General features: G+C 39.4%; 2 protein-coding genes across 8 annotated transcripts in view; one reads left to right on the forward strand and one right to left on the reverse strand.

Annotated features, from left to right (window-relative positions):
* pappa2 (pappalysin 2) overlaps window positions 1–3,253 on the forward strand; it is a 60,836-nt gene extending 57,583 nt beyond the window's left edge. For both annotated transcript variants that reach the window (XM_023965190.1, XM_023965189.1), the window contains one exon: window positions 2,216–3,253. In XM_023965190.1, coding sequence (XP_023820958.1) covers window positions 2,216–2,335 — 120 coding nt within the window. In that variant the 3' untranslated portion in view covers window positions 2,336–3,253. The remainder of the gene's footprint in view (window positions 1–2,215) is intronic.
* A 4,421-nt stretch (window positions 3,254–7,674) lies between these two features.
* Window positions 7,675–16,003, reverse strand: part of astn1 (astrotactin 1) — a 339,194-nt gene continuing 330,865 nt past the window's right edge. For all 6 annotated transcript variants that reach the window (XM_011486590.3, XM_011486589.3, XM_020710964.2 and 3 more), the window contains one exon: window positions 7,675–10,374. In XM_011486590.3, the coding sequence (XP_011484892.1) occupies window positions 10,137–10,374 (238 nt within the window). In that variant the 3' untranslated portion in view covers window positions 7,675–10,136. The remainder of the gene's footprint in view (window positions 10,375–16,003) is intronic.

Consider the following 16,003-nt stretch of genomic DNA (forward strand, 5'->3'; position numbering starts at 1 on the left):
GACCCGCAACAAAACAGCTGCTTCCTAATAAAAAATAGTTGTCATCCATAAAAAAAGAATTAATATAATTTATTGGGTTTACTGAATTTAAAGAAAAGAAATAAATAGAAAGGAGTCTGCATCAAAGTGAATTTGTTTTGAAAGACCGAAAAGTCTATTCAAGGTTGTGGAAATTGGACAAAAGATCAAAGGAAACATGACGCTCATAAAGAATAAAAATAATTAAAATAAATAATTAAATAAATATCCTGACAGTATTTTGAATCAATACAAGTATTGCCAAATTAACTATTGCGATATGTTGGCAAAAGAATTTTTTCTAACACCTCTACTGTTGCGGCTTTAGTCTTTAAAATGGCTCTTTGAGAGGTCCAGGTTGCCGACCCCTGGACTAAGGCATTAAAAGGAGAGCAGGTGTGTCTTACAGTTTCCAGTGACGTCATGAAAATGGAACGTATGATTGTCGTGCGTGTGGTATGTGAATCACTTCACGATACGAATCACCCATACGAGTGATGCTTCCACGCTGTGTCCTTACGCCGCACACTAGCCTTTAGTCAGGTGCGCATACTGGCACCTCACTGATCACGTTCAAATGCTGCATTCATGTAGTGTGCCTACAGGGCGCCCGTAGGATGCCCACATAAACTATTCTCTCTAAAAGTCAGCATTCATGCCAGGTGCCTGCCCTTATGTGACACACTGGCGTCTCACCCACTTCACCCTTACTTTACCCTTGGGTGTTGTATAAATGTTCTGCAGACTGCCCATTGATAAAAATATGCATGCACATTTTTGCAACGGTCTACAACTCCAGGCTTTGAGGGCCAGCCTCCTGCTGGTTTTCCAGAAATCCTGTCTTATCTGCCTGGATCCGGTGTGTCCGGCCAGTAAGGAGCTTCAGTGAAAGGACACCGACCCTCGAAGTCTGGATTCTGACATCCCTGGTCTATAACCTTGCGTGGATCACTAGGGTGACCCATGCAGGTTTGCCCATTTTTGCCTGCTGACAGCCCGTATCCAGTCATGAGGGCAGTTGTGACTAAGGCTTTAAGGCATATTTGCATGTTTGGGTTGGTCTTTTCCTCACGGGGGGTTTGTTCCTAGCAGCCCCTCAATAATGATGGGATTCCCTCAATGACTAAAATGGAAAAGCAATAAAAGCAGCATTTGCAAAACTCGCTACTTTAATTATCAGCCAACCAGGGATGAGGAGATGATGCAGGAAAATCAGGGAAGCTGCTCTTCGCTGCTCCACAGATGGAGGAGGATTTTGTTGCTTTTCATTGCATGCATGGCTGAAAACATCATCTTAAAGTTTCCTCTTTCCGTGCATTCTGTTCTGCAGCGTGCTGCGTAAAACAGCAGGGAGTGAGCAGCCGGGAATCTTGGCTTTTGTTTTCAAAGGAATGTTTTGCAGTGGGTTGTGTGTAGCCTTTAAAGATGGAATATTCCATTGAAATGCCATCAGCGAATCAGGAATCAGCCTTTTAGGTAAAGGTTAAGCCATGGTGCCAGTTCTTCTGACTGTGGAGGCAGGCCTTCTGCTGCTTCTGCCGCCGCAGTCCCCTCTCGCTCCAAAAGCGAGTGCAATGGTCGTCAGGCCGCTGCTTCCCACTTGTCTTCTCGCTGCTCTCAACCTTTATTTTCCCTTCTCCTCTTCACACTCTCTGTTCTTTCTCCCGGCCTCGCTCTCACTCGGGGAGCGAATGTTTACATTTCTTGCAGCAGACTGCTTTGCGGGGCACCAGAGTTTATTTTGCAACCTGTGGTGATGGCTTGCTTCCTAGACAAGAGCTGGCAGCCTCTTGTTGTTGATTCTTAACATGTGTTCATCCGCTCACCTCCACGGTGGTGTGATCCTCCTCCTCCCTCCTCCTCCTCTTCCCTCTTACCCCAGAACACCAACAAGACTTTTTTTTTCAAATTTTGCCCTTTAAATGCCACGTTGAAGTGTTTGACGTGTGCTTTATTGCCGTACGGGGAACTCCCCAAAACTTGGAGTAGAGAACACGTACTAAGAAATGAATCGCTTTCCGCTCAAACACAACACGACTCATTCCGGTCAAACAAATGCGTTTTTATCGTCTGGTTTTGTCATTTAAGTTGATCCCAAAACGAGAAGTTCCACTCCATTTTTCCCAAACTCTATTTAATCTGTTTTCTCCACTTAAATGTCCGTCGTCTGACGTTTCTTTGAAATTTCCATCCTCAGGTGATTCCGTTTGGCGTGGACTGCAGCGAGGATGAGTGCGCGTGCCGTGATCCGGAAGCAAAGGAGAACAAGAGCAAACTCTCCGACGGGAGGGGCGGAGCTGCAGGAGGATCGCATTAAAGACGGAAAACATGTGTTAAACTACACAAAAATAGATCCTATTTTAACATTTTGTAATACAAAGTCAACTAAACCTAAACTCTGTACAATCAAAGGTCATTTCTATTCCACTGTTAGATCTTTTTATTGTTAGAATGCATCAAATTATCAGTCTTGATGGTGTGAAACTTTGATTTCTGCATTCAGCCGAGTTGCATAAGAACCTAAGATCGCAGACGGACAGAGCGTAGGCGCTGCTGAGGAGTCGGAAAACGTTACCAAGAAGAGAGCCTAACTGACTGCAGCTCCTTTTCCTGGGAAATCCCGTCAGAATAACTGGAATCACTAGTACGCACGTACTTTTCATGGACCAGATTTGTCGGGGGAGGGGCAGACAATCGGGGCAACTGTTCTCACTCTGAAGGCCACACGGGGCAGATATTATCACCATTATTATCGCCATTCTGAAGTTGGACGTACCAAAGACACCCCCCCCCCCCCCCCAAAACATTCGTTAGTTTCAAAGACTCGTCACTGTTAAGAATTCTAGGTCACATCTGTAAAAACTAACATATATAGATAATATATTTGGATTATCTAACATATCGTCTGCAGTATCCACAAGTTAAATGTGTTATTTTTTGTTAACAATGATCACATATTAGAGACGTTGAAAAGCAAGCGCTAGGTTTCTGAGATTAATTATTATTTGTGATTAAATCCAAGATTACATTGAAATTTGAATTGGGTTAAAGGTTAAGTCCTCTCTGAGACGAATGTTTATACCAAACTTGTGTGCAGCCAAAAAAAAAAAAGAAGAAGAAGAACCCCACCAGGCCTATCCGTGATTGTATAGAATTTAAAGATGGTATTATCCTGTTCTATGTGATACCTTTCTGTGCTTTATACTCTATGAAATAAATATGTACTTTATATTGATTGATTGTTTTTCTTTTTTTACAGAAAATACGTGAATTTCCTTGCATTATTGATTATGCTGATTTTGACCAAAATCCCCAAAATCGGTGTCGCATTCTAGGACATAGTTTCTGCAGAGTGGGGCCATTTGCAAGGAGCATACCCCACCCCCCTTCCCGTCTAAAACTAAACCATTCTAAATCGTTTAGTCATTTTGAAACTACACCATGTGATTCAGTCAGTACTTAAGAGCAGGAAAATAACAAAAATAATCTAAAGATGTGATGCTGAAATCTGACAGAGAACAGTTTTTATTTACAGACTAAATAATCTAAGGAAGCAGCTGTAATAATGAAACAAGATCCTAGCAAAATGAGACACCTAAGAAAAACTAAGAATTAAAGATAACTACAAACCTAAATCTAAAATGATAAAATTGGAACAAAGAAACCAAAAGATAGAAAACCTTACCATTTTTGAGGTGAAATGTTTCTGCTCGTATTGCCTTTTTTATACCAGGAAATCCTATTTAAAATGCATTAAGTTTAATCTCAGAAGGGATAATTTTCCATTCAAGGCAGCAAGAAAATAGGGTTTGTAAAACAACTTGTGCCGGTCATGACGACAGCCTTTCTTCCTTAAAGACTCACTCTGACAAAAATCCTATTTTTGGTGTTTTTAAGATGTTCTTGTAGCACTTTTCTCATGATAGAGGAGTGAGAATTTAAATATCATGAACTTCTCTCTAGACGGGTATTTTCCCGCCGGCTTTTAAAATGGCAGTGGTGAAACTCTTACTAAAGAAATCCAATTTAGACCCTTCAGTTTTTAATAACTACAGACCTGTGTCCAACATGGCATTTTTAAGTAAGATTTTATAAAAACTTCTTTTTATTCAGCTGAATGAGTTTCACTTACAAAACAACATTTTTGAGGTAAACCAGTCTGGCTTTGGAACGAATCACATTGAGACAGCCTTGTTAAAAATCGTTAATGATGTCAGGTGTGCCTTGGATTCAGGTCAGATCTCAGTACTAGTTCTACTAGATCTAAGCGCAGCTTTTGATACTATTGATCACCTGATCCTTGTAAACAGACATAAAAATCTTGGCCTTTCAGGAACTGTTCTCAAGTGGTTCGAATCGTATCCCGTGGAGGGAAACTTTATGGTTAGCATGGTCACACATTTTTCTGGGGTCCATGAAATTAAATGTGGTGTGCCTCAATGTTGGTTGATGATAGCGTACAAGTCACGGATCAGAGGAAGCGGCATCAAATATTCTCCAACTTCTTCAGTCAGTGTGATGGGCTGTACTTCTGCAACGATGTTGCCGGTCTATTCCAGGCTATAGGTATCGCATGTAATCCTATTGAATGGTGCCTATTCATAGACAGTTCATCCCGGAGCCTCAAAGCCATGTTGCTTCACAATGGAAACAACTACCCGTCTCTCCCGATGGCCCACTCTGTGCATCTCAAAGAGGACAACACCAGTGTCAAGATGTTGCTGAGTGCATTAAAGTATGACGACTACGGATGGGAGGTCATCTGTGACTTCAAAATGGTATCATCGCTCATGGGTTTTCAAGGAGGTTTCACGAAACGTCCTTGTTTCCTCTGTCTCTGGGACAGCCGTGAGACTAAGGCGCATTATCGCAAAAAGGACTGGCCACAACGGACTGAGTTTTCTGTTGGGAAGAGCAATGTGAAGTGGGAGCCGCTGATACAACCTCATAAAGTGCTTATGCCACCGCTGCACATCAAGTTAGGCCCCACTAACCCTTGTGCTATCCTAGGCATTTTACCATTGGGAGTTGGGTCATCTAGACCCACTAGACAGTGCGCTGAACCTTTTTTCTTTAATGATTTGTGATCTTCACTGGTGTCCATGATTAAATGAAATTTTTCCACCTTTATCCACCTTTGTCATGGTAGGGAGAACACGTCAATGTAAGGGTGGGGTCATCTAAGATAGCACAAGGGTTAAGCAATTTGTCACTGCTCTTGACAAGGAGTCAGCAGCATTTAAATACCTCCAAGATCTTTTTCCAAAGCTGTCCGAGGCTAAGGTCAGGGCTCAATAAGATCATAGAATGTGAAGATCATAGAATGTGAGGATTTCACAAAGCTATTGAACAGGATGGAGAGAGCAGCTTGGAGCAGTTTCGTTGCAGTTGTTCATGACTTCCTAGCTAATCACAAAGCTGAAAACTATGTGGAGTTGGTGCAGGCTCTCATAGAGAATTACGCCAAAATAGGATGCAGAATGTCTCTGAAAGTCCATTGATCCTGGATTCGCATCTCGACAAATTCAAGGAGAACACGGGAGCTTACTCTGAGGAGCTAGGCGAGCGCTTTCATCAAGATATATTGGACTTGAAACGTCGTTACCGAGGACAGTATGATGAAAACATGACTGGGACTACATTTGGGGGCTACTTCGAGAAAGTGATTCACAGTACAATCGTAAACCTAGAAAATCAGAAAATCTACACATTTCTGAACCTTGTTGAGTGGCTTCCGACTGTGTTTGTCTGCTCCTTGTGCAATTTTTGTTTTTACCTGATCATATGACGAAAATGAATAAAAATCGTTGAAAGCAAAGTTTGTGCTTAATGAAGTCATTTTTTCACATACTTTAGACATAAGCAATCGAAATATAACACTTAGAAGCCAGGAACAAAAATTGTGTTACATATCGTTTCCAACATCTTGTTTTCGTGCTCAGCCTATTTCTCATTGTCTTTCCCCATCAGTTAGGGGGTGGGATGTGTAAAAAGAGTAGGGGGCTGTGTGTAGGTACGGGGAGGGGGCAGTAGTTTTTTTATTTAAAATGTTGTGCTTGTTTTTATATTATTTGGTTTTGTTTTAATGTAAAGCACTTTGTGTTATGCTTTTATATGAAAAGTGCTTTATAAAATTTGTTTGATTAACTGATTGATTGATATATATAAACAAAATTAAGCTTAAAAGCGCATTTCTGAGTATTTCTTTATTCAAATCGTGAATCAAAACCACACTGCTGCTTTCCCCAAACAGTATGGAGATGTAATCCTTCCTTCCTTCCTTCCTTCCTTCCTTCCTTCCTTCCTTCCTTCCTTCCTTCCTTCCTTCCTTCCTTCCTTCCTTCCTTCCTTCCTTCCTTCCTTCCTTCCCTCCCTCCCTCCCTCCCTCCCTCCCTCCCTCCCTCCCTCCTTCCTTCCTTCCTTCCTTCCTTCCTTCCTTCCTTCCTTCCTTCCTTCCTTCCTTCCTCCCTCCCTCCCTCCCTCCCTCCCTCCTTCCTTCCTTCCTTCCTTCCTTCTTCCCTCCCTCCCTCCCTCCCTCACTCCCTCCCTCCCTCCTTCCTTCCTTCCTTTCCTTCCTTCCTTCCTTCCTTCCTTGCGTACAGACAGACAGACAGAGATAAACTTTAATGATCCCGAATGAAATTTCAAGTGGCCAGCTGCCCACACTTAAAAAACATAATCATTCGTAAAACAAATAAAAACACATAAATAGATCAAAAGATAAAAGGATAAGATAAAAAGCAAATATGAACAATCACCTAAAATCAAGTCAAGTATCCCAGAATTTCAGTCTAATCAAAAAATAAAGTAAAAGAGTAATAGTAAAAGTAAAACTAAAGTAAAAGTAAAAGAGTGTTGTGCAGTCTGATGGCTCGTGGGACCAAAAAATTGCAGGAACTTCTTCAGGCGATTCTGTTGTCGGACGTTTGTTCGTGGCTTTTGCTGCCTAAAGATTAAATCTACAGTCGGTTTGGTGGGGATTATAAACACACTCATTAAAATGTTGAGCAGCGAACTTACGTCAGAAGCTTTTTCATTTTCTGTCATCAGAGGACAAACATTATGACTATTATCATGATGTTAACAGGCGTGCTGTCAGTTAACCCAATTTTCAGTACTTTAGAGGCCCAGTTTCCATGACCTATCTCTACACAGCACTGTGATGATGCAATCGGGAAGTCGGTCAACTTTGAAGTTTAAGTACCTCTAACATCGAATAGTAAATGTAAACTTTCACAAGTTTTGGTGTGTGTGTGTTTTCCTCATTAGCATCAATCAGAAAAGATATTTTAACGGCAAGCACAAAGGAAACATTTCTACCAAAACTAAAACCATTTTGAAAAATAGTGGAACAGCAGACAGAATATTTACTTCTCATTTTTGCCAAAGTCAATGCTTTTTTAAATCTATATTTCTTTATGGCAGTTGTCACGTTTTGGCTGATGTACGGGGTTTCTTCTGATCCACCTGTGGATATTATAGTTTATTTTTAATGAACACTAAAAGAAGAATACATGTTTACATTTAATTTTCTTTTCTTCATATGGAATAAAAATCTTGGGTCAGGAAAGGGATTTTTCCTTAAGTTATGGAGGCGTTTTGATTCCACTGAATCTAAAGTGAAGATCGGACAGAAAAAAAAACAGGTCAAACGTGTCCATTAGTACACTTTTATTATGCATTTCTGAATGTGGACAGCAGTGCAGACCTTTCACAATGCTCAGTAACTTCACTCCTTGCATTTTCGTAGAGAAACAACACTAAGACAGCAGAAATGAAGTCATTCAAGAAGCAAATATTAAGAAACAAACAAGATCAAAACTTTCAGAGACTCAGAAATTGGTGGAAACCATCAAGTTCATATTATTTTAATTTTAGCAAAGTGAAAAAGTTTAGTAATGCCACAAATATTACACAATAAAGATCGTGCAGATTAAAGAAGCTTGCTTACAGTTTTTTCCCCCCAAAAGAGTCTGCTGTTTGTTGCTTTTACTAAACTTCAGTTGGAGTTGAAAGTTGATCTCCGTCCATTAAGCCCCCAAAGCGTACGACTTCAGCAGCAAGATTATTACAAATATTACAGTGTCTATCGTAGCACAAGCAGATATTGCAATATATAACAAGTTTTGTAATAATATACAGGATAATAAAAACACTAATATAATGTGTTTATGTTCTGCATCTACAAGCATTTATTATTCACATTAGGGATTGTTATTTCAAATCGAATCAAGAAAGAAAACAGGCGTGTATTTTTATTGACACTTACCATCGATGTGGCAGCTGCACAAATAAGTGAACGTAGTTGAGTTAAAGAAAGGCAAAGAAATCCTCATTATAGACAGTTTTTGGGGGGAAAAGTTAGACATTAAATAGTAAAAGATGCAGTTAGTTGCAGTTGTACAATAAATCCTTACTTTGTACTGCCTAAAAAAGACACAAGCTTTAGATAACATTCTCTCCAAAAGGTGAAACGCAACCACTGTAAACTGGAAATTTGTTATTTAGTACAAATGTTTACAACTACGTCAAGTCTAAACTATCCACACTACATTCAGCAGGTTATAGCGGTAAAATATTTTATTAATGCTATGTACAGGAATTTACAGAGCTCCTGACGGAAACATACAAGTAAAAAATATTAGAATTGGTTTCTCACGCACACAAGAAAATAACTGGTGCATACACAGGAAACTGAGTTGTGTGCTCGAGAAACGACCAGATACTTTCTCACGAGCACAACAAACCAGGACTAACTTTTCTTTACGTCTATGTTCCCTTTGGGGACTCCGTAATAATTCTTTCTAGTCTTTATAGTAAAATAAAATCCCGTAAACTGTATTTTTTGTGTGGAACATTGACGTTTGATCTGCTTACAAGTGTCGATCTGGAAAACGAGGACACTTTGTGACGATCTCTCTGTTTTTTTTTTTTTCCTGGACTGCTTTTATTTCTGCTTATAGAAGACAGCAGAACAGGAACTTTTGTGTTTTTTTACTCACTAAAGCGGCTGAAACAGAGCAGAGGTATCCACAGCAAAATGATGCATCTTGATGAGAAAACAAAGTGCACAGCTGATATAAATATTACCATGCTTGAAACGTCACACGGATCTGAGGCTGGCGGGCTGCAGCTAGCATCACTTTTGTGTATTTGGCCAGCTGTTTAACATCAGTAAAATATGACGGACGTTTTATTATTTGAATTTAAACAGGCAGGTTTGCTGGAGATGGCAAATCTGCTTTTTAATGTTTGGTGAAATGAAAGCATTTCTGAATATAAGTCATGCTGGATATTAAAAAAGAAAGATTTCACATCAAATTTTCCAAAACTATAATTTTTTTTTATTTTTTCCCATTTTTTTGGGTTGTGTTTTAATCAATTGCAGTATAATCCAAAGACAGCAGCTGTAATCCAGATTTTTTTTCATCTTTAATGCTTCTTGCCATGAGCTACTCTTGAAATGTGATCAAACTCGACAAATGCAGCGTCCCGGATTGGAGTTGTGCTCTGAAAGTGCTCAAATCTGTCCAGTTCCTGCTTGTTAGAAACCCAACAGGGTTGATCCATGCAGGATTCTCCTGACATTTGGGACAATGTGTTCCCGTCTAGCAATATTTCACACAAATCGTCAGATCTTGGACACACAGGCCTCGGCTGTGTGAAGCTGCTTCATAAATGATGACTCCCAGCAGTGCTGATGTGTATGAAGGGAAATATATCTCATTACATTATAGTCGAACACAAATCACCAAGCAGAGACAACTTTGACTTTCTGCCGTTCAAAGGCTGGGACGGATTTACGGCGGGAAAAAGACACTTTTGTGTTACGACGACTATTTTTTTTTTTTTTTTTACTTCTGGAACAACCAGACATACAACACAGAGATAAGACTGTAAATGTAAAGTCTAATAACAATAATACGTTAGCTCAGAAGTTAAGGTAAACAGAGTAACCAGCATTTCATAGCATTAAAGAGGGAATTCTTCCCAGACTTCCCCACAACTTCCTAAATCTATGAAAATGACATTTTTAAAAAATGTTTATGAAATCTCTTTGTGCAAATCCCCTCGAAAAAAACAAAAAACAAAAAAAACAAAGAAAAAAGCTCAAACCTTTAAAGCTCCCTGGCCTCGCCGTAGTCATTGTACATGACTGTCAGCGTCTGCTCGTCGCAGGCCTTGTGAATGTCCTGGCCCATGTCGGACCAATGGAGCCCGAAGGCTTTAGTGTCAGTGTAACGGCACGAGAGGAACTTCAGGGACATCCTGCGAAGGCCAATCTTTGGCTCCTGCAGGAGGCCTTTGCACCACGGCGACAGCTCATCCAGCTGGGAGAGAATCAGTCCAGCTTTCCTGCAGAGGAGAGAGGGCGGGGTTAAAGTATTGTCCTGCACGTCCACTTCAGTGACTTTGGTTCAAAACCAATGCATGTGGCGATCACTGACAGAGAACTGGACTGAGTGACCCCTCCCCCTTTGCGTTCCTAATAGGAAGTACCAGATAGTCCCAAAAAATCCCGAAGACTTTACTGAGAAATAAAACAGCTATTAGGACTGTGGATGATAACTTAGACGGTGATCCGATTCTATTCATGAATCAAGATAAAAAACATACAGATCGAACCGGGATTCTTACTATTTAATCCAACTACCGTATTTTCCGGATAAGTCGCTCTTTTTTTCATAGTTTGGCAAGGGGTGCGACTTATACTCTGCAGCGAATTATATTAGAAATAAATTGAAATAAATACATTGTTGACCCTCCTGTTATGTTCATTTGTGAGGAACAGAGATGATGGTCCTGGGTCAATTTGATGTATGAGGTATGTTAAGTGTTAAGAGTATTATGAGTGACTCAGAGAATCAGCAAACTTTTTTTTACAGTAAGATCTTGAAGGTTAAAAACATAATATTCTATTTTCCAATGATTTCATAGATTCAGAAATGCTATAAAAATGACAACTGTTTCTACAAATACAGCATGAAAACAGAGTATTAGTTGGCCAATGATGCTTCATGAAAGGAATAAATAAGTATGAGAAAGAATTACTGTGAAATTATGAGATAAACAGTCTGCTATGATTGTGTCATATGAGGTTTGTGAAAGTTATTAGTTCTTGGTTTCAGATTTTGTCAAATAAATTTCCCGTCAAAATGCGACTTATAGTCCAGTGCGACTTATCTGTGTTTTTTTCTACTTTATAATGCATTTTTGGGCTGGTGCGACTTATACTCCGGAGCGACTTATAGTCCGGAAAATATATAGGTCTTAAGAGCTTCCATAGGTGTGTCTTTTAAATGATGTAATTAATCCCCATCTTTATTTAGAACAGGAGATCAGAATCAATAAAATGTAACAGATGAAAACACAAAGATTGTGAAAGAAAAAAGTGATATTTATCATTTTTAACAATGTCGTCAAACTCAAACATTTTTTCTGGTTGACTTCAGCTGTAAACAAAACATAAACATCTCTGTTGCTTAGGATCATTTGACAACTAAGCCTGAAAAGGTTTTTCCATCCTCAAAGTTTTGCTGACTGCAGTTACAAGTGACAACTGACAAGAAGATCGTAAATGAAGACCCAGCAACGCCTGAATGAGTATGTAAAAACTAGAAAACACAACCTTTTCCTCTAAACTGACGACAGTGTTTCCAACAGACGTGCTTTACAAACTGATTTGTTTTCTCTTTTGAGGAAATTGTAAGATTTTTGCAATATTCTTAAATTCATATAGATTTTTTTTCTATTTGACTATTTCCTGTTTTTAAACTCAAAACTATTTCTTTTTTTCAATATAATTTAAATAAATACAATTTTACAGAACTTATCTGCAGTCTCTTTTTTTTTAATCTAGGAAAAATCACTCGATAGTTTTACTTTGAAAACAAGAAGCTTCGCCAATTCTTTAGTCGAGCATTTGGTTTGTTTGATTTATGACCTAGAATTCAACATTATTCAGCATTTTAGAGTGTTTAATGGCTGAAGTGTATTTTTACTGCACTCCATTAGACTTATAAAGGTTACGACTCAGCGATCTTAGACTGCGTGAATATTTGTTCACATAATTTTGGGAACAGATCACGAATGTTTTACGTATTCGGATACTCACTACAGCATACAGCCCTAGCTATTACGCAGTCGTATTTGTCAGAATGACCATTCTTGCTCTGCTACCTTTTTTCACGTGTTCTTGCTAATTCTAACTTTTTTCACAATATTTTTTTGTTTTCGGAGTTCAAATTAGAAACTGACCAATCTTGAAAAGCACCTGATCTCACATTCTTCACAGACGTTCAAACCATTTGATAGACAGATTCTCATAACTCTGCTTTCAGAGGTAGAGGTGTGGACTTTCAACAAGCTCAATCCTTATTGGGTAAGAGTGGTTGCCATAAAAATGGTGACTCTGACTAATCACTGCTTACTGATGATTTGTTGTTCCAACATGGCAATGTCCATATCCCCCCAAAAAATGGCGACTGAATTGACTTCCTTTGGTTAGAACAGTCGAGGGTGGTGATTTAATCTGGGATGAACCAAAACGAACATCTTTCCAAAAGGATGAGGTGGTCCAAAAAGTGGTTTCCACAGTAAGGCCATCATCTGACATCACATGACATTAAAGTAACTTCTTACTTCAGCTGACAGCTGAGATTGACCGCTCAGTGGCAACAAACCCAGATGAAGTGGCGAGTAAAATGGACATCAAGCTTTTTCACATTCTTTCTGACAAAGAATAAACAGACACAGGTGGTACTAATGACGCTAATGATGCTCTGGTCCTATTTGAGGTGCAAGCTGCAATTAACATGATTAATGCCACCTGTGTTGACCCACTAAATCATGAGAAAACGGCTGCTGGGAGAATGGACAGAAAACGCAGAGGTGGTGCATGCCGGTGGAGTTCAAATGGAAGCCTACGGTTTTTCCAACCGTTGCCCCTGGCTTCCTTTGGGCCAGCTTTGACTCAGAGTGCACCTCAATGAGACATGGGGACAAAACGGGTTTTTGTCAATGACGTGACAAATTCCCTGCACTGTTGCCAAAAGGTAGCGACTGGAGCTGCAAAAAAACATCATACATGCACAGACACAACAAAAGACGGGAAACTGTTGGATGAAGAGAACTACACAAATTAAAAGTCCACCCATGGAGTATTTTGTGGTTAAAAATTGATGTTCAAGTTTTCCATCTGCAAACAAAAATTACACATTTTTTAATGCATAATTATGCCCTTTACAATGATGTTTTATCCTTATGTGGCTGTGAGAAAAAATGTTTCGTGCTTTTAGAAATCCTTTATTTCAGGACACACACAGAACTACACAAATAAACACAAATTCAAAAAACGATTCCTTCTGTGCTGATCAACCTACTGGCCTTTTTTATGTCAGCAGCCAATTGGTGTGTTGCATCTCACAGGCCAATCAAATGGCAAAATGTTAAGGTGGACGCTTTTATAGTTCACTTGTGGTAGATCTTCTGATGGGTGGGAACTCCTAAACATTAAAAAACAAGCCCCTAAGATTTACATTTATCTATTCAGGGATTGTTGTTTAGTGATTGCACGGTGCCTAATTGGCACAAACAGCAGTATCTAAATGGGAATTCAGTGTAAACTGGAGTTTGTGCACATTAAATCAAGGCAATGGAGAGTAGAGAAGGAAAGCAATGTTTGGGCTGCTCCTTTAGCAGATGAAACAGTCTACAGTGCACAAAGTCTTTTGCAATGGGAGCACTAAGCCGTGGCAGTGCACACTCAGCAGCTGGTCGGGCTGAATCTATACTGATGATGGCCAATAATTTCACTGCTGGGATCTAAAATGGAGTGCAGGCCATAGTGCAGAGGGGCAGAGAGAGTGTGGCTGGGTCCAGTTCCCGCCTTGCCTGCCCATCTGTTGAAGTTACCCTGGGCAGGACACTTGAGGTTGAATGTGTCAAGTGTTTGGTTGAATGAGACTGTAAAGAACTTTTAGCCTTAACCCCTTTAACGCCACTTCAGCTCCAGTGTTGACATTCTTTCGACTAACACAACTCCTCAACCGTTTATGCGGTTAACGTAATTCCAGTGGATTCTGAAGCGGAAAAAAGCAACCCTGAGCTGATATGCAACACATTGCAATGGTACAAAGTTTACACAACCAATGTAAAGCTGATTCTGTTGAGGAGAAAAGCGTTGTGCAACATTTTGTTAGTTATAATGTGTTGTATATCGGTACAACTCTATGTTCTCTTCTAGTGTCTACCGTTCTTTCTCCCACCAATGACTGCAACCACTAGTGTAAAAATTGTGTTGTTCTTTTAGACCACATGTGTCAAACTCAAGGCCCGGGGGCCAAATGTGGCCCTCCATGTCATTTTATGTGGCCTTCGAGAGCATAAAAGTTTGTAATTTCTTAAAAGAAAAGAAAAAAAAATGGTGTGTATTTATTCATATCTAGGGGGAATCAGACTTGAAATATTTGATTGGGCTACTATACATTAGGACTTAAACATTGTCCATATAACCTACACTGACAGAATCAAATTTAAAGGGATTTATGCTAGAGTAACAAGCAAACATATGCTTCTATGCAACTGTAATTGTCACTTTAAAAAGTTATAATAAATAAATAAATGAGTTATTTAACATTAAGGAGTAGTTACATTTATTTTTCATTACATTTAGTTACATGTATAGGTTTTGTCTGGCCCTTTGAGGACAGCCGCTATGCTGATGTGGCCCTCGGTGAAAATGAGTTTGAGACCCCTTTTTTAGACATACCAAGTAAAGACGCAAAACAGGGGCTGCAATCTTGCTTCACATTTCTGAAACCCTATTTACTGCATCATGGTCCACTAATTTATTTGTATCCTCCCAATTTTTCATATATTCTGCCACAAATCCCCACATTGAATATTCATGAAAAGCAAATGCACATTTCAGATTTACCTCTCACAAACAAGCCAGTCGACGGCCTACATAAAACTTATTTTACACCCATGCAAGCCTTTAGTAAATGAGGCCTTAAATATTGTCACATTTTAGTTGTTGGAAAGGAAAATAAAGTTAGCAAGATGTGTTCATGCTGAGCTTCAACTGTTTGTTCTATAATGCCACCATTTTTTAAAGGTAACCAAAAACCAACACTGCTTTCTAACCAAATGAGCTCGCAGTGCAAAGGTGCAACAGTACTGACACGTTCTAACTTGGACCCAAAGTGTGCAGTAGCTATGGAAGGTCCCTGATGGGAGGAGTGACAGATAATGATTGGAAAATAAGTGAAAAGAGAAAGTTAACGGCTGTGGGAAACAAATAGCTGCTTCTATGAAAGAAAGCACATTTAAAGCCATAGAGAAACAAAAGAGAAGCTGCTGAATGCTTGAACTTAAGTCGTCAGCCAAACCAGGCCACCTGAAAAATCATTTTCACCAGTAACACAAGGCCCAGAGTCCAAATAAAGATGTCTCACAGGGACTTCGGGCGCAATAAATAACCATTAACCTTCATGTGGTCCATTTATCCTTTGCAGTGAGATCTTGTCAAGAATTTGTCTAAAGACTGACACTGGCAGTGGGGGATAATTATTCATTCTTTCCCATTTTTTAAAACTAAAATCTCTACACCAGCATGGCAACACTTTCTGTTAACTGGTTTATGTTACAGGAAAAAATCTGCTACTAAAAGGTGGGAATGTTAAATTATGATCCAAAATGCCTTAATATTTTAATTACTTCTTCTTTAGGGTCACTTCACAAACATAAATTTGCAGCAGAGTCTTTATATTCTCCTCTGTCCACTTTTTTTTTTTTCAAAAGAAGTAAACCAGCCCAACTGGATTATACTCCCACCACCATGTTCTCATGTAGTTTCAGGGCCTGAGGAATCCTCTCCCAAACCAGTTCTTTAAATGTAAAACCACAAGTTGGGTCTTAAAAGATAAAAAGGCAAAGAAAACAAGCTTCACGTAGCCTCGATACAAGCATGTGACATGCCCTC

This window comes from Oryzias latipes, chromosome 17 (assembly GCF_002234675.1).
Source record: "Oryzias latipes chromosome 17, ASM223467v1".
Taxonomy (NCBI): Eukaryota; Metazoa; Chordata; class Actinopteri; order Beloniformes; family Adrianichthyidae; genus Oryzias; species Oryzias latipes.